This window comes from Plutella xylostella, chromosome 5 (genome assembly GCF_932276165.1).
Source record: "Plutella xylostella chromosome 5, ilPluXylo3.1, whole genome shotgun sequence".
Lineage (NCBI taxonomy): Eukaryota > Metazoa > Arthropoda > Insecta > Lepidoptera > Plutellidae > Plutella > Plutella xylostella.
The window spans coordinates 1,214,551-1,235,988 of NC_063985.1; the positions used below are offsets into that span (position 1 = coordinate 1,214,551).

A 21,438-nucleotide genomic window follows, 5' to 3' on the forward strand; every position below is an offset into this window, starting at 1 on the left:
ATTGGATATAGAGCACACTGCGTATACATAATTATACTTATACTACACCTACATAAATTAAAAGTATTGACTATGTAGAGAACGTTTCTCAAATATTCCTAACACGTTATCGCTAGCACCACCACTTGATTACCCGGTCAACTCGGAGGTGAGACTGTGTAACACTTTCTTAGGTAGGTACCTTTGAAACCCAAGACTTAACTTACTTACGTTACTTATTATTATTCTGCAAGGAAAGTACCTACCTACTTCTCTAACGAGAAGTTCACCTGCCTCAGACTTTTCAGAAAGCTCTTACCTCTAGCATCGTCTTTGCTCCGAATAATAACTTCCTCCTCTATGGTCATAGGGGAAATGTCACTGTCAACGCGGGACCTCGAACTGTCAGTGTCAAATCAATGTCAAAATCAGCTGTAAGGAGAATGGCCTTACGTGGTTCAAAATTATTAGTTTACTGCATTTGCAATACTTTCGTCATAAATCATGAAAACTCAATTATTTACAGTGATAAAAAGTGAGGTTTCGATGTGCGTTTGGTTTTCATTTGATTCACGTTGCAATGTTATTCATAGGACGCTTAAGTCGGACAGAGACGATTCAAAATGAGATGAAACGAAGTTTGTACAGTAAAATGATCTTAGACAGGTGTAAAACAGTACTTGTACTGTCCAGTGTCGTGTGTACGCTTGCTGTTTTCATTTCTGTGCAGAAGTTGCTCAATTATGAGGTGAAGTTTGTTCGTCCCTTCTCGCCGTTGCCAGCTGGTCTCCATGGAACGTACCTGGAGTCGCTTCGCGACGGGGACCGCCCGCCCCCGCGCCGCCGCGACCAGGCGGGGGACGCCGAGGCCGTGGGCTCGCTCCAGGCTGCCCTTGAGATGAAAAAAATGGGCAAATCAGACAAAGCACTAAAGCTCTTCCAACATGCCTTCGCACTTTCACCCAAACATGCTGACATATTGAACCACTATGGAGAGTTCTTAGAGGACACTAAGAAGGATGTCGTCAAAGCTGATCAGTTGTACACTCTCGCACTCACAAACTACCCAGAACACACGGGCGCTCTCATGAACAGGCAGAGAACTGCAAGTATTGTGGAGAATTTAGACAGAGAAATGTTACGTAAAATAGATGAAAAGCGAGATGCATTGCTTTCAATACCTGAGAATAACTCTGCTTTGCGCAGAGCTAAGAGGGAGGCATACTTCCAACATATTTACCACACTGTGGGCATTGAGGGGAACACCATGTCTTTGTCACAGACTAGAAGTATATTAGAAACAAGAATAGCTGTTTCAGGCAAGAGTATAGATGAGCACAATGAGATTTTAGGTTTAGATGCAGCTATGAAATACATAAACTCAACATTATTGTACAGAATGAGGGAAATATCCATGGGAGATATATTAGAGATACACAAAAGGGTGCTCGGCCATGTAGATCCTGTGGAAGGGGGTAATTTCAGGAGGACACAGGTGTATGTGGGCGGCCACATACCACCGGGACCCTCAGAGATACCCTCTCTAATGATCCAGTTTCTTGAGTGGCTCAATTCTGAGGATGCCATGGATCTACACCCTGTGAGGTAAGTACGTTGGAAATATTTTATTCTAATCCACAAATTAGAAATAGAAAGTTTGGGTCTATACAGCCTGTGAAAATTAGCTAGAACTAAAAAGTAACACTATTTATAAACCCCCCCACCATCATCATCTTCATCAGCCAGTAATCACCCACTGCCAATTGGCCTTCCTCATCCAGCCGCTACCAGCTTGTCGCCTATGGTCATTATAAACCACCCTTACTCTTATATTTTTCACACTTTTAAACCTACAACCCCAATCTCCCGCTCCAGATACGCAGCGCTAGCGCACTACAAGCTGGTTCACATCCACCCGTTCGTGGACGGCAACGGGCGCACGTCGCGGCTGCTCATGAACCTGGTGCTGATGCAGGCCGGCTACCCCCCCGTCATCGTGCCCAAGCAGCACCGCCACCTGTACTACCAGCATCTGCAGACAGCTAATGAGGGCGATGTAAGGCCGTTTGTTAGGTGAGATGAGTTGGATTTTTGTGGTTAATAGATTGGCATATCATGAGCAGCCTACAATCGCAATCTACTACTACAAGTTACTTGTGTTTGTACCTGTATATTAACGATTAACACGCCATCTGGTGGTATATGCCTTGATAGAAATACCCCAACAAACCCTTGGAAACACTAACCACACCCCCAAATCCAATATTATGCTGGCATCGCACTTGGCTACTCATATTTGTTATTGCATGTTTGCTGTATTTACCAAATGCCCAAAAAATTCGGCAATAATTTGGAATATACTAACCACAGATGGCAGTCTTGGCAAATACGAATAGCCAAGTGGGTGGTAGCATTATTTATATGTTCTTGCAACCATAAACTAACATAATTTTTCCCCACATTTCCAGATTCATAGCACAATGTACGGAACGTACACTGAACCTGTACCTCTGGGCGACCAGTGAGTACTCCCACATGGTGCCAGCCATCGGCGAGCCCTCTCTACTGACTGGTGAAGACTTGGAGGAGGACCAGCTATGACAAAGCAGTGTGTAGGATATTCTATTCTAACAGGGGGCGAAGTTCCTATACGTGGCTCTCTCGAGTGGAACCTTTGTACAGTGCGTAGGATAATTTGTAAATAGTGATATTGGACATAGCTCTTCCTTGCACTAAACTTGCCGGTTGATAAGGTGTGAGGAGGCGGTGTGACTTTTCGTTACATTAATTTACGTAGACTGTGTGTCTAATCTAATGGTATCTATAATTTATTTATTTTTACGTACGGAGCTTGGAGATAAGACATGAATGGAAGATGGAGTTTTCATTTTATTAAAATTAAATTATACCAACCTGTTAGGTACTTTCGTGATACTTAATTAGACCACCCTGTTACTTTCGTGATACTTAGGTACTTACAACAATACCATCTGCATCTGTTACTTCCAAATCTAATCCATATTTTCATTTAATAATCTTCCTACCAGCTTTCATACTTGAGATTTTAGCATACATTATTATTATAGGCATAGTTTAATAACAAGAATATCATTTACTTTAAAATTGCTTCCTGAAAAACTGTTTTTCTTCCATGTTTATTTAGCAAAGAAAAATTCTTTCAGACCACTCTCATGTGGCATATTTTACTCTGAGAAGGGTCAGGTTTCTTTGCTCCAGAATGTACCTACTAACATCATCACATAATTTGCACAAAGAAAATAAGCATGGCGTCACCAGTGTGTAGATGTAATAATAATAATACGAACTAACCCTATGTTGGGCAGATTACTTGTTTGTAAGTAATGGTTACTAGTTTCTTTGCACATTTCTCTCGCACATTAATTATTTTGTTTTATTTTTATTATATTATATTTATAAAATACCTACACCAAAGAAAAAATATTTCATGAATCATGATAAGATCTACTTACTTTAATAACAATGATATACTTACAGTTCCCCAAAATTGATAATGCACATAGAAATCTTCGTCATTGTTCGGCAACGGTCGTATTCCCGAGCGTTAGAAAACTATTATGTATTTAGAGTGGTTAAGTGTATTTTCTTCATGAAATTTTAGTAGAATTATGTAATTGGTGCTAAAAGAGATAATTGATTTATCAGTAACGAAATTTGATTCGATAATTCATAATATTCCATAATATTAAAATTTACTTCGAAAATGTTACAGTAGGTACTTTTCAAGTGTCTTACTGAAGCTGATGTAAAGATGGATGAAAGAAGGTTTGAATAACACAAGGTTTATATTATAAGGAGAAATGGATTTCAAACACAGGTTTATATAAAAAAATTGAAATCTCAGTTCAAAAGTATTTACAGCACTGATTATTTCACATTAATAAAAATTTTTACATTAAAATCTCAGTTCAAAAGTATTTACAGCGCTGATCATTCACAATAATATTACAATTATAAACTTGGTCTTTTGGGTGTGGCTTTATTGGCAAAGTGAAGTCTATCAATGTGACGCATATTTTATTCTTAAATGTGCCTCATAATATGGCATCGTCAAAAATAATTAAAGTTGAAATTAAATTCACATTTGAAAAAAATAACAAGAACGATGTGTAATTGCAGCTCTTTATAATTCCACAAAAGTAATATTGATCTTGACCTTGAGACCCTTGACTGATCGGTGACAGCCACCGACCGCCCAAATTGTTTTCGATTATGTGTCACATGATATTGACTACTATTTCTTTCGAACAAGGATCAAAATGCAAGTGCTTTGTTTAAGGCACTGATTCGGGTGTTTCCGGGAATACGACAGTTTGCGAAGATTTGCATGCGCATTATTAAGATGGGAGAACTGTACCTACTTATTTTAATTATGGACATATAGTATTCATCCTGTGATTTTTGTACATTATTTATTAGCTAGCTAGGTGATTATCTATGGAATTATTTACCTACATAAGTTAGTCGTAAAAGCAGCGTGGGACACCCTCCAACCCGCTGGATTGCTGAACCGTCTTATCTGTAGGTAGGGTTGAATGAGAAAGCCATTATTGTGGCGCTCCTAGAGAATCAGCTACTAATCGCCAGAAGATATCAGCTGTGAATGATTAGTGCCTGGTGATGATTATTACATTTGTATACTTACTGAGGTGCTTATAAAAATGTTTTATAAGTTAAGTACTTATTTATTTGCGGATTAAATTAAGTTTCCATTGGGATTTTCGTTACAATAATAATAAGTTAGTCATTAAACCAATATTTTAATTATGGAAATACTATAAAAAAAATAAAGTACAATAAGATTAAAGCACGTTTTTCACTTTTCATCAAAACTTGATATCGAATCACCAGCAGCTATAGTGACCAGCGCTAGGCCCGTCCGTCCATAGCTGGGAGATGTCTATACTTTACCGGGGCTGAGGGTTAAAGGACAAGGGGTTTTGATTGCAGCCCCATGCCTGCTCTTCGCTTTTCATGTCTCCAAGTCCACAAACACGTCAGGACATTCACATGATCTGTAGGTACCTAACTATAACTAAGGCGTGTCCTGATATAACGCGAGTTTAAGGTAGAGATGTAAATAAAATAGCACATCCATTCGATTAATTTATTATAATGTGCGATGTTAAAATATGTTTATTATAATAAAGCATTTTCACTAGACAAGTGGGGCGGGCGCTCCGCTCCGACGCTCGTCCGTTTCGCGGCAACTCTATACAAAAACGAATCATTCAGGCCAAGAGTTCACAGTCTCCATAATAATAATACATCAATACAACATAATGAGAGGTCGCCCCGCTCGCCTCAACACTCTGATACAGAGCGAAATATTATCAAACAACCGCTAACTAAATATCTTCGTTTCAAGTAGCCGCTGGATTAAACTAAATTTGTATAAATGTTTCATGCTAAGCGAGTTTTCTGTCTAGCACCGAGTAATGAAAGTAAGCAAGGATTAATTCCAAAGTTTAATAATGCTGTAAGTAGGCAGTTGATTCACGTTACAATTTGATCGTCCGAGTAGTCACGCTTCCGTATAGAAGTGAGCTCTCGGAACTGAATTAAGCTACATCAATGCATCAATACAACCTAATAAATACTTCCAAATATTAAATAATATTGACTTGAAAAACTTAAAATACAATCATAGCTAGTTTTCGTTTTATTCTATTTTTATTAACAAAAAAAATAATAGTTACATAGTTTTACGATTTTTATGTGTGGTGAACTCAGTTTAGAAAGAATTTAGAAGTGAGCCGATACAAAATAAGTAGGTAGACATAGAGCTTGTAGGGCTCATGTGTAGTCTTTGACCGCTAGGTTAATAAAAAAATGTTAAATCTATCTACAGTCGAGCTAGTTTCGTCTATAGACGAGTTCGCTAGTCACATTAGAGAGCTGGCTCTTACAAACGTAACACATCAAAATACATTTAAAATCAATCGTGTCGATTACAAACGCTGCTTAACCAAAACACACAAGTCGTGAGACCTTCCAAGTTGAAAATCCGTCACAGCATACATCGCAATCATATTTAATCAAATAAGGTGTTATTTTGGAACTAACTCCAACTTGGATTCGCCTCAGGAACAACTATCCAACAATCCCCAGCTCTCTTTTCTATACAAGTTAAACTCTCTTCTCGAGATCTCAAAATCAAAACAGATCTATCGAATAAATCTCTAAATAATCTCGAAATGGAATGAACGTCACACACTCCGGGACATTTTCGATACAACTATAGGTCCATTCCAAAAACGGTTACAATTACAACAAGCGACGTAATATAAGGCAAAAGATATGTTAATAACGTTATGGAAGTACAAATTCAAATACAACAATTCTTAAACGATCATAAATGGATGGAGCGGGTGCTTTATATTGTATATATTTGTGTTCAAAAAGAAAGTAGAACTTCTCACAGCATGTTTGAAAAATATTATTCTTTCGTTACTCTAATCAAAACAATAACATTCAATATCCTATTCTGTGTAAAGTCGAGGTCAGCAATCATCTTTGTACTCTCCGATCCCGCAATATCTACAAGTCAGCAGTAGGCCTCTAGCAGGTTAAATGCATCGTGAAAACAGAAAGTCTCTTACATTGAGTAGGGTAAATCAAGAGTAATAATGTTCCTATATAAATTAACTTAGCACACCCAACGACGTTTAGGTCTAGGCAAAAATTTACACAGATCGTTAGTTAGGTATGTTTTGCCATCATTCGACGACACAATCATCTGTGAATGAAGGCTATCTATACATTAAATGTTCATGCAGTCTCCCTGTAGGCTTCACTCCGCCGGGACAACATTTGTGCTTCAAAAGCTCCTCCTCTCGCCAGTCTATCATTTCCAAAACAAGGCGTTACTTATGTCACAACTGCCACGTCAACAGTAAAGTTCGGTATAACGCCAGTGAATAAAGAAACAATATGGAAATTACAGCCGTTTTTAAGTGAGAGAAGAAAGATGTATTAACATTAACAGACGTATGGTTAGAACGAGATAGCACGAGTCCGTCCGTTTTTTCACAATTTGTTTCTTTATCCACGAGCTTTACAACAGTAGTCCAGCTACAAACTAAACGTATATACCGGTTACATATTTAATTGACTGTTAAAATGTTAACGAAATGATTTTATCAGGTGTGACAGTTGTGACGTCACAACTAGTTAACAAATGCCGCCGCGATATTGCCAGGCGCAATCTTAAATCTACAACACACAAGTTTGTATACTGATACATTCAGCTTTGCCAACAAATTGTTCATTCCTTCATGCCATCTTCACCCAACAAACATTACAGCTGGCATTTGACGCGGTACTTAGTAGGGTAATAACAAAATCAGCACACAAACCATCGCTTCCAACTGAGGGCCATACATCCTAAACTAGTCTGAAGTTAGCTGCAAACTGCGCGCTACCATCCCTAAACTGAAAATATGTGCAATGACGCTTTGAAAATAAATCCAAAACTAACATCGGAAATTATTTTACAGTAACACCGCGGCACTAGAAAGCAAGCGGACTGGCGAGTTTCGTACAAAAACTGCTGCTTGAAAAAATAAAAATACCGACATCTGCAGCTAACTTCACACCTTACACGAGGTCCTTAGCACAGGGGTATGAGCTTGACAATAGCTAGTGCCGTGGCGGTTGCATACGGCGTGAGATATGCTCTTCCTGTTGCATCTTCTGTCTGAACTCGGCCACGAGGTCACGTGACTGCGCCATCACCGCTAGCTGTTCGTTCAGGAGTTCCTCCCATTGCGTCGCGTACGCTGGAAGGAAATAAGGGGGTTATTGAGGGATTCGGTGGTCGTTAGAGTGATGGGGTCGATTGTTAAGGCACGGATATTTTATTGGTTGTAAACTGTCACAAGTATTTCAAGTCATGCTACGGTTCCATCTTTCGTATTACGGTGAATGTGGTGATTTTCAACAAATTGCCATTCTGTTAAAGCAGTTGAAAGTTAATGCTAAGATTAATAAAGATGGAACTGTAGTAAACCTGTTATAATTTTATTATTACCGGCTTAGAATTATATTTTGACGGAAATAAGACATTTCCTAGACTAGATTTGTATTGAACACAATAACTCGGTCAGGCGTAATGATACATGGAGTCGCTAAACTAAACTGTGTAGATGTCATCATTAAATGGAGTGTAACGAATGCTTGCCGAAATTAGTTGCTAGACCGAAATGTGTGAAATGAGTACTAAATCCCGTGGTGTGATTGTGATTCCATTACTTTCAAATCATAAACCCCTAAACCTAAAAGTGAACATAAAGCTTTGCATTAATAATTATTTTAAGCGTGACGCTACACCCTCAGAACAAGGAGTGTGGTCTATGGTCGGACCTATCTTGCGGGCGCTCCTGTGGCTGTATCTGTGAGCGTGCAACGGACGCAGTCGCTTGCTGCGCGCCGCGAACACACCTGCAACATCACATGCTACATGCCAACACACATGCAAACAAGCTGAAAGCCCTTGTATAACGCACGTAGATTAAAAAAAATATTTTTAGGACTGTCAATACTGTATGCTACTTCTACTTATGAGCGGTCTCATTTTGATATTGTTTCTTTATTTGCGCGCGTTATACCAACACCTATTACCTATTGAAGTCAACTAGGAGGTCAGGATAGTCAGTTAAAAATAAACTTCATCGGTTTAAGAGATGATGGTGCGGAAATTGGGTTACTTGAAAAGAGGTGTGGTGAACACAAACTCATTATTACGATGTCGAAGTTGAATTGGTCGGTAGCCACTTTTGATTTTGAGTAAGAATCTTATTGGGTAGACATTTTAAGAAACTATAATAGCTTTCATTCACCCCTCCTCCTAGTAAATCATGCTATAGATATAAGTATGATTACAAATAGGCAATACAACATACATGCATTTGGTATCAAAATTAAATACACAAATGAAGATTAGCCAAACATAATACTTTACAAGAATAATTTGGATCTGTGCAATTTCAATACCCACCACACAGAGCCATGGTTACTACTTACGGCGAGGCCACAACACTGCGTTGCGATGTCGCATCGCAAAAATCTGCGACTGTTTTGGAAGTTTTCCCATACTAAATGATTGATTACTGTCGCAGATTTTTGCGATGCGACGTCGCAACGCAGTGTTATGGCCTCGCCCTTATTCATGCCTTATCCATGCGGTAGTCACATAGTACATGTATCCTTCGACCGTTGGATGGACATCCTGGAACGTTGCAGCGCGTGCGCGAGGTAGTCCACGATGGCCTTGTGGTAGTCACGCACTAGTCACTGACAACTCACCGTCCTGGTCGTAGTCCACGTCTCTAGTGAGCTGCAGCAGCGCGGAGGTGCGTTGCAGCGCGTGCGCGAGGTAGTCCACGATGGCCTTGTGGTAGTCACGCACTAGTCACTGACAACTCACCGTCCTGGTCGTAGTCCACGTCTCTAGTGAGCTGCAGCAGCGCGGAGGTGCGTTGCAGCGCGTGCGCGAGGTAGTCCACGATGGCCTTGTGGTTGTCGAGCACTTCGTCTTCAGCTCGTTGCAGCTCGGAGATGGCCTCGTGGAACGTGTACATCTCGGCTGACATGTCGCCTTCCTGGAATAAGATGCGGAGGAAATAGGTAAGTTAACACGGTCAGAGGTTCATAAATCGGCGAGAAACATTTACCTATGTAAAACGTTAAAATGCTGCCATTTTATGCTATTTCGGACCAACTGTAACTGCCAGTTTCTATATCTCTATCTATACATAACTGGTAGGTACTTTCATACGATTTTAACATAATCAACGACCTGTCAAAATCGTATGAAAGTAACTACCAGTTATAGATAGATAGAGTTATAGAAACTGGCAGTTGGTCTATGAATACCGTCGTTTGATTTTTAACTACCCAAACCGATTCTTAATACAGTGTTTAACGCTAGATGGCGACTGTTCCGCGGTATACTTTTTTAACTTTGACTTCTCCCACAAGGCTCTCTGATAATTTATAACTACAAACAGCACACTCACATTAAGTGACCGCAGTTGTGCTAAGTCGTCCTGTGCGGGCTCCATCTCCACATCAGCTTGAGGGGACTCGGCGCGCCCGCGTGACCCTGACTCCGTGCCTAGCTCCTTTACTCTGGAAATAGATTATGAATACATAAATATGTAGAGCTTTAGATAGGTAGTCGGTAGTGACTGGATCAGGAGAAAAGAGGCTTTAAACGAGCAGTGGACTATTACGGGCTAATGATGATGAAATATGTAGGGACGTCTCACACACCGCCATCCAACTCCAATCTAGACACAGCCATAAAAAAAAGTTTTTTATATACAATAAAGTTATACTACTACCACTTGTTTGTTTATCCCAACTAATATTTAAATGCGAAAGCAACTGTGTCTGTCTGTCTGTTACTCTTTCACGCCAAAACTACTGAACGGATTTGAATGAAATTTGATACACATATCGTCTAGCTCTAGACCCTGAGAAAGAACATATGCTACTTATTTTTATTGCGGAATTCCCACGGTAAAACTTTTTAAAATCGATGCTCGCGGGAACAGCTAGTACATTATTAAAATACTAGTTATTAACACTTTTCTCACCTGTCAGCATATCGGAGCGTGTTCAACGAATGTTCACAAGAGCTCATAGCAGGAGATATCATGGCGATCATGCAGGTGCGGCTCTTGTCCCCGATGAACGAGTCCCGCAGTACTTGTGTCAGCTTGGACGCGCGGAAGGGGAGATGGCTGCCTTTCATCCCTAGGGCGCGGATGCACTCTTTGAGAGCTAGGAGGGACTTGTTGATCTCTGCGCCTTCCATTCCTGCAGGGTAAAAGGAGGTTTTGTAAATAGACATAATGAAGAATACGTAGTGAAGGTTGCCACTCGTTGATTATTTCATAGAGTGGAATGGGGGTTGGGCTACAGGATGACATAGTGGTAAGTGTATGATGACTCTTAGCCCCTTCTTCCACTACGCAACTCTCAAGAAACGCGACAGCGACGCACCCCAATAAATAGGGATCACCCTATAAAAACGGGTCACCGACGCGTCGTTGACTCGTCAAAAATATACGACCAAAGGTTGCGTCGCTATCGCGGCGCTTGAGAGTCGCGTAGTAGGAGAAGGCTAACTGTTGTGCCGTGTCCGGGTTAGGTAACTAGTGGGATACTGGCATTAAAATTTGTTTATAGACAAAATTTCATCTCTCTGACGATAGCTTCATTAGTTGCAGCGGTCCCGGGTTCTCATCTCTACTCACTTTTTTTTTATTTTTTTGCTGTTAGCCTGTTGGCTTTTACAGCTTTGCCTTGGGCTGAGGGGAACAGGTAGTCCCAGCCTCAGGAGGTAGTCCCAGCCTCAGGATCTCTACTCACGCGTCTGGCGGTTGGCGGAGGAGGTGTCTGCGCCGCGCTCGTTGCCCGCCAGGTCGATGATGGATTATTTTAGAGAATGAAATAGGGACTGGACTACATGATAACATAGTACCTAATTAGTTTATGATGACTCTGACTGTTGTGCCGTTCCCGGCTTAGCCTACTCGTTACCTAAGCCGGGAACGGCACAACAGTCAGAGTCATCATAAACTAATTAGGTACTATGTTATCATGTAGTCCAGTCCCTATTTCGTACGGTCATTTATTATCCGGGTCCGCCTAAGACGAACAATTCATATCTCTGGCAATAGCTTCACTAGTTACTCACTTGTCTGGCGGTTGGCGGAGGAGGTGTCTGCGCCGCGCTCGTTGCCCGCGAGGTCGATGAGCGAGAACTTGCCGTGCACGCGGTGCATGCCCGGCGAGCGCACCACGATCTGGAACACGGCGTGCGAGCGCGACGAGTTCGAGTTCGCTGACGTCTGCGGAAGAAGGGGGTGTGTGGTTAGTTGAGTTGCTTTAATTTATGATGAGTTTTAAACAATTCATGCATGGGAGCAACTTTCGTTTCATTAAAACATTTATGCGATAATAACAGTTTATTGGTAAATCTAGTGGCAATACAGGATTAATAGTTGAGGCTGCGGGCTAACAGCTTAGGTAGAAAGCCTTGGCACGCAATAGCCTAACACGCAGCCAGGACATGTGGTGTATCCTTCAATATTTAGCAAAGTCTCCACCATTAGAAGACAAACATAGAGCAAATCTTGACACCGGACATCGGACGGCGTCGCAAGACGACGCCCAATGTAAAAATAGCAGTATTGCAAGTTAGGCGACGTGTTGCCAGACATGTCTGATTGTTTTGACATGCCAGGTCTGGATCTCACCTGGCCCGAGGTCCTGGCGGCGTTGCCGTGCTGGATGAGCTTCAGCACCTCGTCCGTGTTGTCCACCACCTTCTCCGTGAGCCCCACTATCTGCACCTGCTGCTTGCCGTCTTCCAACACTCGGAGTTTTGCCTTGTCCGCTAGCAGGTCGAACACCTGAGGATAGTTATGATTGTGTTTAACGAAATTAAACTGGAGTGTAAAATTGTATTTGGCACAGTCAGAAGGCGTTTAATTAATTTATGATGAATTAAGGCTAGACATCTGTTGAACATGTATATTTTTTTTAAGTAAGCCCTGACATTTTCAGCGTACATGAAACACAAGTGAATGGCTACGGCGACCAAGAAACTATACTGCTATAGGAACTCCGTCGCGCCGTCAAATGGTCATATTGATAGCATGCGTTTTTATAGGTACTGTTTTACCTTACTTTACTCTTGTTTGATTAGGTCAGGTACAAATTAAAATTATCATGTAGCAAAGTCTTTACGGCTAGAAATGTTTAATCTATATTTGGAGTTTATCGATATCTGAACTTCATAACACACTTTGTATTTATCCAGTAAAACACCAAGTCTGAATGATAGTAATGTACACACATCTGCACAAAAGGGCCTAGCGGTAGCTTACCTTCCCCGAGTATATTTCGAAGAAGGAGGCGGACACGATGAGGTTGAGCGGGCGGTACTTGGGCGACTTGAGGTACGCGAACACGTCGCGCGCCGCCATCGCGTAGATGCCCTTCTTGCAGTCTTGTGTCTTACCCTGGGGGATTAAAAAAATAGTATGAAATACTGGGTAGAAACATTCTGCTTAAATTAAACACTTAGGTCGATTTACATCAATTGTATTTATTCATTCAAAAACAATCCATTCATTGTATTTGAATTTAAAACTTTAAATGATATAATACTAAATGTAAATACTATAAATAGACAACATCAAGCGAACAACCTAGAGCTAGAGTAGCAGCACTCTTTTTTGATCTCCTGGGAGATGGTCTTGGCAAGCTATATCTACATACTTTGTGTATGTGTGGGTCCTACTTTCATAATCTGGAAAACTTCAGATGCTTCGTCTTAACACAAATTAACCACTTGCAAACTAACCACATACATGAAATGGCGGCCACTGTGATTGTATTACGTTAGGCTAATTATTAATTAATGATACGACAGAATCCAGAGTGCGGCCTTGCCACAATAAGCCAATAGCGGCCGAACAGACTAATGACACCGCGTGATTTTTACACATTCCACCCTCTTCGAGGTCTATCTTCATAAATGCAACATGCGTCAGCCATTTTGTTAAAGTTGTCTTGCCGCTACGAAGATCGTCTGTAGGCGTGGTCAAGCGGCGTGGCCCGCACTGTACCTGGAAGTCCCCGCCCATGGTGTGCGTCTTGCCGGAGCCGGTCTGTCCGTACGCGAAGCACGTGGCCATGCCGCCCTCGAAGATCGTCTGCACCAATGGCTTGGCCGTGTATCTGTACGGGGAAGATCAGGTTAACCAAGGAACAAGTATCGCTGAATAATGACAGCGCAAATTTTTAACTCGCTACGCAAAACGTTGGAATGTTATAACTTTAACGTGTCTGTGCGTCTGTAATAGCGTAGATCTCAAACGGCTGAACCGACTTTCGTTCTTTTTTAAACCCTCGTCGATGGATCAACTCTACTGTATCTCTTCGATATAGTTCCCCCCCACATACCCTTCATAAATAGTTATAGATACCGATTTGTAAACAATCTTAAATCCTTACTTCTGCTCTTCCATACTGTCCATAATAATACACACATAAATAGCGACATAGCACTCACTTCAACCACACACTCCCCATAAATAGCCACAGAGCACTCACTTGTAGACAATCTCGTTCGTGCACGAGTCGTCGAACGCGTAGTCGAAGCGGAACTTCTGGTTCTCGAGGAACTTGGTGAGGTCCACCTTGTTCTTGGGCTCGTGCACGATCATCTGGTCCTTGGACGGCACGCTGATCACGTCCACCTTTAGGGGAGACATGTTTAGATTACTGCGAGTCATGTAATTATATCGAATCCACGCCACATTCTATTTATTAAATAGTGCAAGCATATACTATGGGAAATGTATGTTCGAAATTTGAAATCGTCGTTTGAATAGTACGTACACACCTTCTTACTAATGGTATAACCACGCATACGCGGACATACGTTCTAATTTTAAAATCAGCAAATTCTGGATTCTAGGTACTCCTACATAGGTACTGAAAGTAACAGAAGAAAATTGCATACGTTCAGTTCAGAAATAAAACCCACCTCTTTCCTATTCAGCTCCTTCTTGTTCAGCGGCCTCTTCCTCACGGACACGGTGATCTGGTGATCTTCTACCGGCTCGTTGCCCGTCAGCGGGCGGAAGTCCAGCGACATCGTGTACTCGGCTAACTATACCAACCTATAGTAGACCAGCAGTGGACTTCCGGATGCAATTTATGTTCCAAATTTGAAATCACCTTGCCGCGCTCAGAAAAAACAAAACCGCAGCCAACTTTTTTTTTCTATTCATGTTCCACGCGTATGTTCGAAATTTGAAATAACATAACCACACCCACCTCCTTTCTATGCAACCTCTTCCTGACAGCATTCCTGGCGCATGTTCGAAATTTGAAACCCACACTCTCAGAACAAAAACAAAACACAAACCTCCTTCCTATTCAACTCCTTCTTATTCAGCGGCCTCTTTCTCACACACACGGTGATCTGGTGGTCCTCGACCGGCTCGTTGCCCGTCAGCGGACGGAAGTCCAGAGACATCGTGTACTCTCTGATCATCGCCAGGAACTCCCAGTTGGGGTTGCCGGGGTCCATGTTCATTAGCGCCTCCTGGGGAGGAAATGGAGATGTCAATGGTTGGAATTTTTTACTGTGTGGTGACTCCTGGGGAGAATGAATGTAGACTTTAGTGGTCGGAGTTTTACTGTGTGGTTCGACAAAATAAGATAGGGATAGCTCCTTAGCTTATATAGCAGACTCGGAAGTACTCTACTGACTAGAGGACTGAGTGTTTGTGCCTTGAGACACTACGTCCAGCAGTGGACAGTTACGATCCAATGATATCAGACCAGTACCATATAAAATTGTCTACCCCGCGTACCTTTTCCTTCTTCAGCTCGGCCTGCCGTTGGCGCTTCTTCTCCTTATTCACATTGAGTCTGTCTGATGGCGCCCGAGACCTCCATCAAGCTAATAACTACTATCAGCCATCTACCGTCCACTCCACGTACCTTTTCCTCCTTCAGCTCAGCCTGCCGTTGTCTCCTCTTCTCCCTATTTTCCTTCAATCTCTCGACTTCCTTCACCACGTTAGACCGCCTCACAGCCCCTGAAGCAACGGTGTGTGGCACTGAGACTGGCTCCCGAGACCACAGAACTATTTACTACAACCAACGCCATCTAGCGTCGCATCCACGTACCTTTTCCTCCTTCAACTCGGCCTGCCGTTGCCGCCTCTTCTCCCTATTTTCCTTGAGTCTCTCGACCTCCTTCACCACGTTGGACCGCCTCACAGCCCCTGAAGCCACGGTGTGTGGCACTGAGACTGGCTCCCGAGACCACAGAACTATTTATTACTATCAGCGCCATCTAGCGCCACATTCACGTACCTTCTCCTCCTTCAACTCGGCCTGCCGTTGCCTCCTCTTCTCCCGATTCTCCTTGAGTCTCTCCACTTCCTTCACCACATTGGACCGCCGCACAGCCCCTGACGCGACGGTGTGTGGCACTGAGACTGGCTCCCGAGACTACAAAACTATTTATTACTACCAACGCCATCTAGCGTCACAGAACTATTTACTACTACCAACACTATCTACCGCCAAACCCACGTACCTTTTCCTCCTTCAACTCGGCCTGCCGTTGCCTCCTCTTCTCCCTATTCTCCTTGAGTCTCTCCACTTCCTTCACCACATTAGACCGTCTGACAGCCCCTGAAGCCACGGTGTGTGGTACTGAGACAGTGCTGGAGGCCGCCGCCGTCCGCGCCGACGCCGCGCCGCCGCCCACGCTTGACGCGTTGAACTGGGGGGTAAAGGGTTGTATTATATTTGTAGGTTACTTTAATGTGATTTAGGTGCTGAAAGTAACAGTACCATAAGGGTTGCTTGGTAGCAGCAGTCTTGAAGGAAAGCATAAGCCAAATGATTGCCCACCTCCGATAGGAGATGGTACCCAAAGAAGAAGGAGAAAAGAGGGTTGGTATTTATTAAACATGGGGAAAGCCACTGGATGCAGATGGACGCTACGGGAGACTGAGGTTATGAGTTTTATGTAACGGAAATGAATATTAATACTGTACATGATTTTCATAGTCATAATTACCATTATTTTATATTTGTCTATTAATATGAAATCTATAACTATGCCTCCAATATAAATAAATATTTTACCACCCAATCTTACACGATAGCCAACAGTGTACTCCACTAGTAAACTCCAACTACCCAACGATCATCATAGACACTGCTACTCTAGCAACGTACAGCACCTCTCGTTCAATTTAGTAGTACCAGGCTTACAGAGCTACGCAAGAGTACTCCCTACATCTACGTCCAACTACACACACATACAACGGCACCTCTCTATTGTTCTGCCTCCTCGGCGGCGGCTGAGGCACTGTGGCGGCGCTGGGCGTCGCGCCCACCCGCCCGCGGTGACCAGACAGCGGCTAGGAGAGGAGGGGTGAAGGAGTAGGAGGGGTGAAGGAGAGGAGTAGGACGGGTAATGATGGGATCAGGGGTGCCAACTTAGCTAGCAGCCTAGCAGCTTTTACACTAAGAGTTTTCCCGCTCGTATGAAAATATAGTTTACGAGTAGCATACGGGCGGAATAGCAATCGGTAGCACCTGCTACCAGCTCCTTGACAGCATTGGTTGGGGTTAAGGACACCTGGAGGGATAGGGTGTAGTGACTGGGATAACAGATGTATGGTCACGCAGATAACTCATATCCTAACGCATGGATTACAATTTACAACAAGCTGGCATGCCTTTTTACAGATCCCTTCAACTGCATCCAGCGTTTCCCCGTTTTTAACTTTCAATGCCATATATGAACTTTTGATGATCATATAGCTGCCTCATACGACTCAAAGAGATGTAAACACATGCTACAATAAGTCTCATAACCACCGCTAGATGTCTCCACACTCACCTGCTGCGTGACCCTGCTATTGGCCACCGGCGGCGGCGGCTGCGCGGGCGGCACATTCTCCGCCCCCCGCCTCCCCGTCGTGTCCCCCGCGTGCCCATTCATGTACGCCCCGCCCACATTGGATAGCCGCATCTGGTTGTTGCGCGTCACGCGAGGTGGTGCTGTAAATGAAAACAAGGGGTTTTAAATGTTATGCTAAAGAATGAAAGTTGCTTTGCATTGAAGTTGAAAAATCTATGTGATATTGTTCATGAATTGTCATACTCCTACAAAACTGAAAAGAGCTAAAAGAAAACCGTATAAAGTCTGTTTTTATCTCAGATACTAAATTGACAGATTCTGAACGGTTCATCGACAGAAGTTTCAGAATCTGGCAATTTAGTATGAGATAAAAAAAAACTGAGTTTAGATAAACAGCAATTAAAACGGAAGAGTGTAAAGCGCCGGAAAGCCAAGTGCATAGAGCAGACGGTCTGCTTACATGACTGTTCCTTCGTTCCGTCATCCAATGACGGCCGCAGTTGCAACTCTACTTTGTCAAACGCTTGCGCGGGAGCAATGGATGACGAGGTTGAGTCGGCCACGCGCCGTCGACAGCGCAGCCAGGAGCAGCACATTTTGGCACTTGTTTTAAACTCTACTATGTGGTCTACAGACAAATTTCCTTTTGACTACTCTGTGGTCTTTTAGTTAGCAGTCTTCTTTGCTTTATTGCGTATAGACAAGTATTCGAGTCAGCCGATTAGTCCAAAATGGTGAGTCTCGTTGCGAGCGCAAGGCAAGCCGGCCTGGATACCATATTTGGAGACGTTTCCGTACTCAAGGCAATGAACCATGACGCATGCATACACAGCGCGCGGGACGAAGGTGAAATTGCATATCAGCTTTTTATATCGACATTAAAGCCGAAAAAGTTAACTGTATAATATCTGCCTGATGCTCTTTTAGGTGAGCAGCTGAAATACTGCAGTTAAACTCACATGCCCTATTCAAAACACTCGACAAGTCACCCATTGGTTGGTCAGGCGATAGGCTACATAAAATTGTGAACAATTTGGTCGTAATTAAGGTAACATTAAAATAAACCGTCTAGACAGAACTCTCAAAGACAGTTCAAGTTCAACTGGCGAGAGAGCAGCAGACAATACACGAGCAATTTACTCGTTTCAGTCGGTTCGCTGAATTTCAAGTGAGATTGGAAAATAATAGCCAGCACTTTGTGACATTATTCAGCCCACTCCATTACCCGCTGAAATATGTAAACCTATAGGCTTTATGACGTCACACACCTACTATTAATCGATAACTATAAGCTCGTAATGTCAATGCCACTAGCACTATAAAACAAAAGACTGTGTCAAAAAATGCACTCAAATTCACAGTGAATCGACCAAACAGCTGTGAAGAACCGAGTTTCCTAAGCGAGCCGCGATTGCCGTATGTGTAAATAAATGTTCAAATAAAAACAATGAACGGCGGAAGCGGCCAATTAAAAACAAGCTAATTGGCTGGAATTAATCGATTAATGCCCACGAATAGCCTAAGTGAAACCCGATTTAGTAACTGAAAAGATCTGAGACGTAGACTTGGCAACGGTAACTATAACAACGGTTGCTATTGAAATTTTGGAAGATCAAACAGTTAAGAATATTGTACAGTAATTTCCAGCTTTGAAAAAGTTTAAATTTATGCACGAATCAAGAATTGGAAAGCTATAGTTACAATACGCCCTAAATAAAATCAATTTAATAAAAAGTGAATCTATTTAATAAAAATCGACACAGCAGATTCAAAACGAAACAAAAACTGCAATCGAAAATCGCATTTAAAGCAACCGTTATCTTCGCCCAAATCTCAGGCACCCGGATGCAATTCAGCCGTTTATGTTCAAGGCTATTAGAGTTAGAGTGGCTTGGCTACCTGGCGGGATAGAGCGCAATTCATTTGCGTGACCTGGATGCGCTAGAGGGGTTACTCTGCCTCTTGAAAACACGAATAAACTTGAACTATTATGCAATTGCTACGTTAAATAAATAAAGATAGAGTCCCAGTTGCAGCTGCTCTCTGAAATTAGATTTTTTGTAATCTAGAGAGACCCCATAAGCGCGGATGTTATCATGCAACGGCTGGAAGTTGTTAAGGAATACTTGCACTATCTTTCGCTATAATTCGTAACCTACATTCTGATTGTGCGATTTGTGCGGTGATGCTTCAGTTTTATGTCTCATAAACATGGTGAAGTTATGCAGGTATAACGGGTACCACAGGACTTTAAAAAGACCAGAAGCAATCCTTCCATGTCATGCTAGTTGTTTAAATATTTTACAATGATACGAAAAATAGCGACACGAACGAGGGGTAGATTATGTACATTATTTCCATTTTTAGCCGGGGATGTTTTAAATTAGATCAGATATTCCGATGAGCCTAATTTCCAGCCTTCATGCACAAGAAATATCCGATTGAGCATCTATTCGAAATATTACAAAAACACATAATATTATTAAGAGCCGTGAAAAATATAAAAGGCCTTGGTTTTATTACCTAAATCGTCGTGATCATTTCTTATTTCTTAACCGACTAATACAATTTTCACGGCAATTAATTCAGTGGAATTGTTCCTGGTAGCCGATGAATGCCCTGCTACAACAACTCAATATTTTATATGAAATACATTCCTCAGTTGCCCTTTATGTACTGAAGTAGTGGCTTTAGCTTTTTATTATTAATCGATACAATTAAACTTAATTTCGATTGGGGCCACATTTTGGGGTGTAGGTAATGGTAAACTGTGCATAAGTAACATCAAAGTGATATACTTTTATATCGATTGATTGTCACCGATACAACAAGGAAGTCAAACGCCGGTCAATACCCCCTCCCACACTGCTTGTCCACACATACACCTGATTCACACCACATAAATAATGGTCATTTTAACATAAACCACTTTAATGAAATCAAAAGACCGTGGGTAGCAAGTACCTCCTCTTTTTGAAAGGAGCCGTCCATCATTCCAAAATACACCTTGAACAAAGCCACAGTGACATTCGGAAATTATATGAAAAATCAAACATAAAGCAACATTAACCTTTGTCATTAACTTGTATACGTATCGTCCTGCTATATTGAAATGAAATCGAGACTGATGACTGTAGGGAGTCTTCAGTGCGAAATTGGATTAGTTTAGAGGCAGGCAAGCATCATTAATATGCTTCACGGACATAGAGAAAACATATAAATCCCTAGACTCAGCGAAGTGGAGCGCCACTGCATGACCAACTCAATATATACGACACATAAAGTTCAGACTGGCTTGAAGCTCTCAGGGAGATGGGACTACTAACCAACTTTTTTGGCTGTTCGCCGTTGCTGCTGCAAATGTGACGGAGCACATCTCTCGTACAACACAGGCATCGCAAATTGTATTCCAAATTTAAATTTAAAAAAGAAATTTCACCACACTGGCTGGAAAAACGATAAGTATTGAATGTCAAGTTCACCGCACTACTGTCTCATACTATTCGATTAATCGGCAGTTTCGATTCCGGTGTGGTGCCGGGCCGTGCTGAGCGCCGCACGGACGGCCGCGCACTGTCCACACACACACCACCACCCCAGTCTTATACCGTGTTACATTGACCACCCTTACAGCTACCCTTAGAACTGAGCCGCGGTTACACGCCACGGGTGGCGATGGCTCAGTGATAACCACGGCAAATATGGCCCAAATGTCGCGCAACATAAATAATTAAAAGATGAAGGAAGCGCCCCGGCATTTCCTGACCTAGGTCGTAACTCGAAGCTTTAAATACTAAAGGTCGTCGAGATAGAATAGAAAGCAAAAAGTAAGTAGAGCGGCTCACATGGCAACATGCTTCACCTTGGATGAACAATATTTGCAAGAGCGTGTCATCATTTATTTAGCCAAGTGTGTGAAGGTGCGTTGCACTCGGCTCGTG

The 21,438-nt window shown here is 42.3% G+C and overlaps 2 protein-coding genes across 8 annotated transcripts in view; one reads left to right on the plus strand and one right to left on the minus strand.

Annotated features, from left to right (window-relative positions):
- The first annotated feature begins 391 nt into the window (after positions 1-391).
- LOC105394103 (protein adenylyltransferase Fic) lies at positions 392-2,840 on the plus strand. Its single transcript, XM_011565942.3, has 3 exons — positions 392-1,584; positions 1,855-2,052; positions 2,448-2,840. The coding sequence occupies exons 1-3, from the start codon at positions 560-562 to the stop codon at positions 2,578-2,580; spliced, it is 1,356 nt and encodes a 451-aa protein (XP_011564244.3). The 5' UTR covers positions 392-559; the 3' UTR covers positions 2,581-2,840.
- A 2,271-nt stretch (positions 2,841-5,111) lies between these two features.
- Positions 5,112-21,438, minus strand: part of LOC105394101 (kinesin-like protein Klp10A) — a 51,222-nt gene continuing 34,895 nt past the window's right edge. For 3 of the 7 annotated variants that reach the window (XM_048633528.1, XM_048633530.1, XM_048633533.1), the window contains 14 exons: positions 17,477-17,637; positions 16,285-16,345; positions 15,742-15,869; positions 14,972-15,151; positions 14,152-14,297; positions 13,665-13,776; positions 12,921-13,055; positions 12,288-12,443; positions 11,726-11,879; positions 10,620-10,842; positions 10,038-10,149; positions 9,531-9,620; positions 9,325-9,409; positions 5,112-7,799 (listed from right to left, as the gene is read on the minus strand). In XM_048633528.1, coding sequence (XP_048489485.1) covers positions 7,660-7,799; positions 9,325-9,409; positions 9,531-9,620; positions 10,038-10,149; positions 10,620-10,842; positions 11,726-11,879; positions 12,288-12,443; positions 12,921-13,055; positions 13,665-13,776; positions 14,152-14,297; positions 14,972-15,151; positions 15,742-15,869; positions 16,285-16,345; positions 17,477-17,637 — 1,883 coding nt within the window. In that variant the 3' untranslated portion in view covers positions 5,112-7,659. Of the gene's footprint in view, positions 7,800-8,265; positions 8,461-9,324; positions 9,410-9,445; positions 9,621-10,037; positions 10,150-10,619; positions 10,843-11,725; positions 11,880-12,287; positions 12,444-12,920; positions 13,056-13,664; positions 13,777-14,151; positions 14,298-14,971; positions 15,152-15,741; positions 15,870-16,156; positions 16,346-17,476; positions 17,638-17,957; positions 18,109-20,823; positions 21,050-21,438 lie in introns of those variants that run through there. The other 4 variants (XM_048633532.1, XM_048633531.1, XM_048633527.1 and 1 more) reach the window with 4 other exon arrangements.

What these genes read in the sequence shown, in the direction of transcription:
- LOC105394103 (XM_011565942.3), top strand. Translation starts at nt 560, where the DNA reads ATGTTATTCATAGGACGCTTAAGTCGGACAGAGACGATTCAAAATGAG. An exon ending in ATGGATCTACACCCTGTGAG is followed by an intron (nt 1,585 to 1,854) that starts GTAAGTACGTTG and finishes CTCCCGCTCCAG; the next exon opens with ATACGCAGCGCTAGCGCACT. An exon ending in GATGTAAGGCCGTTTGTTAG is followed by an intron (nt 2,053 to 2,447) that starts GTGAGATGAGTT and finishes CCACATTTCCAG; the next exon opens with ATTCATAGCACAATGTACGG.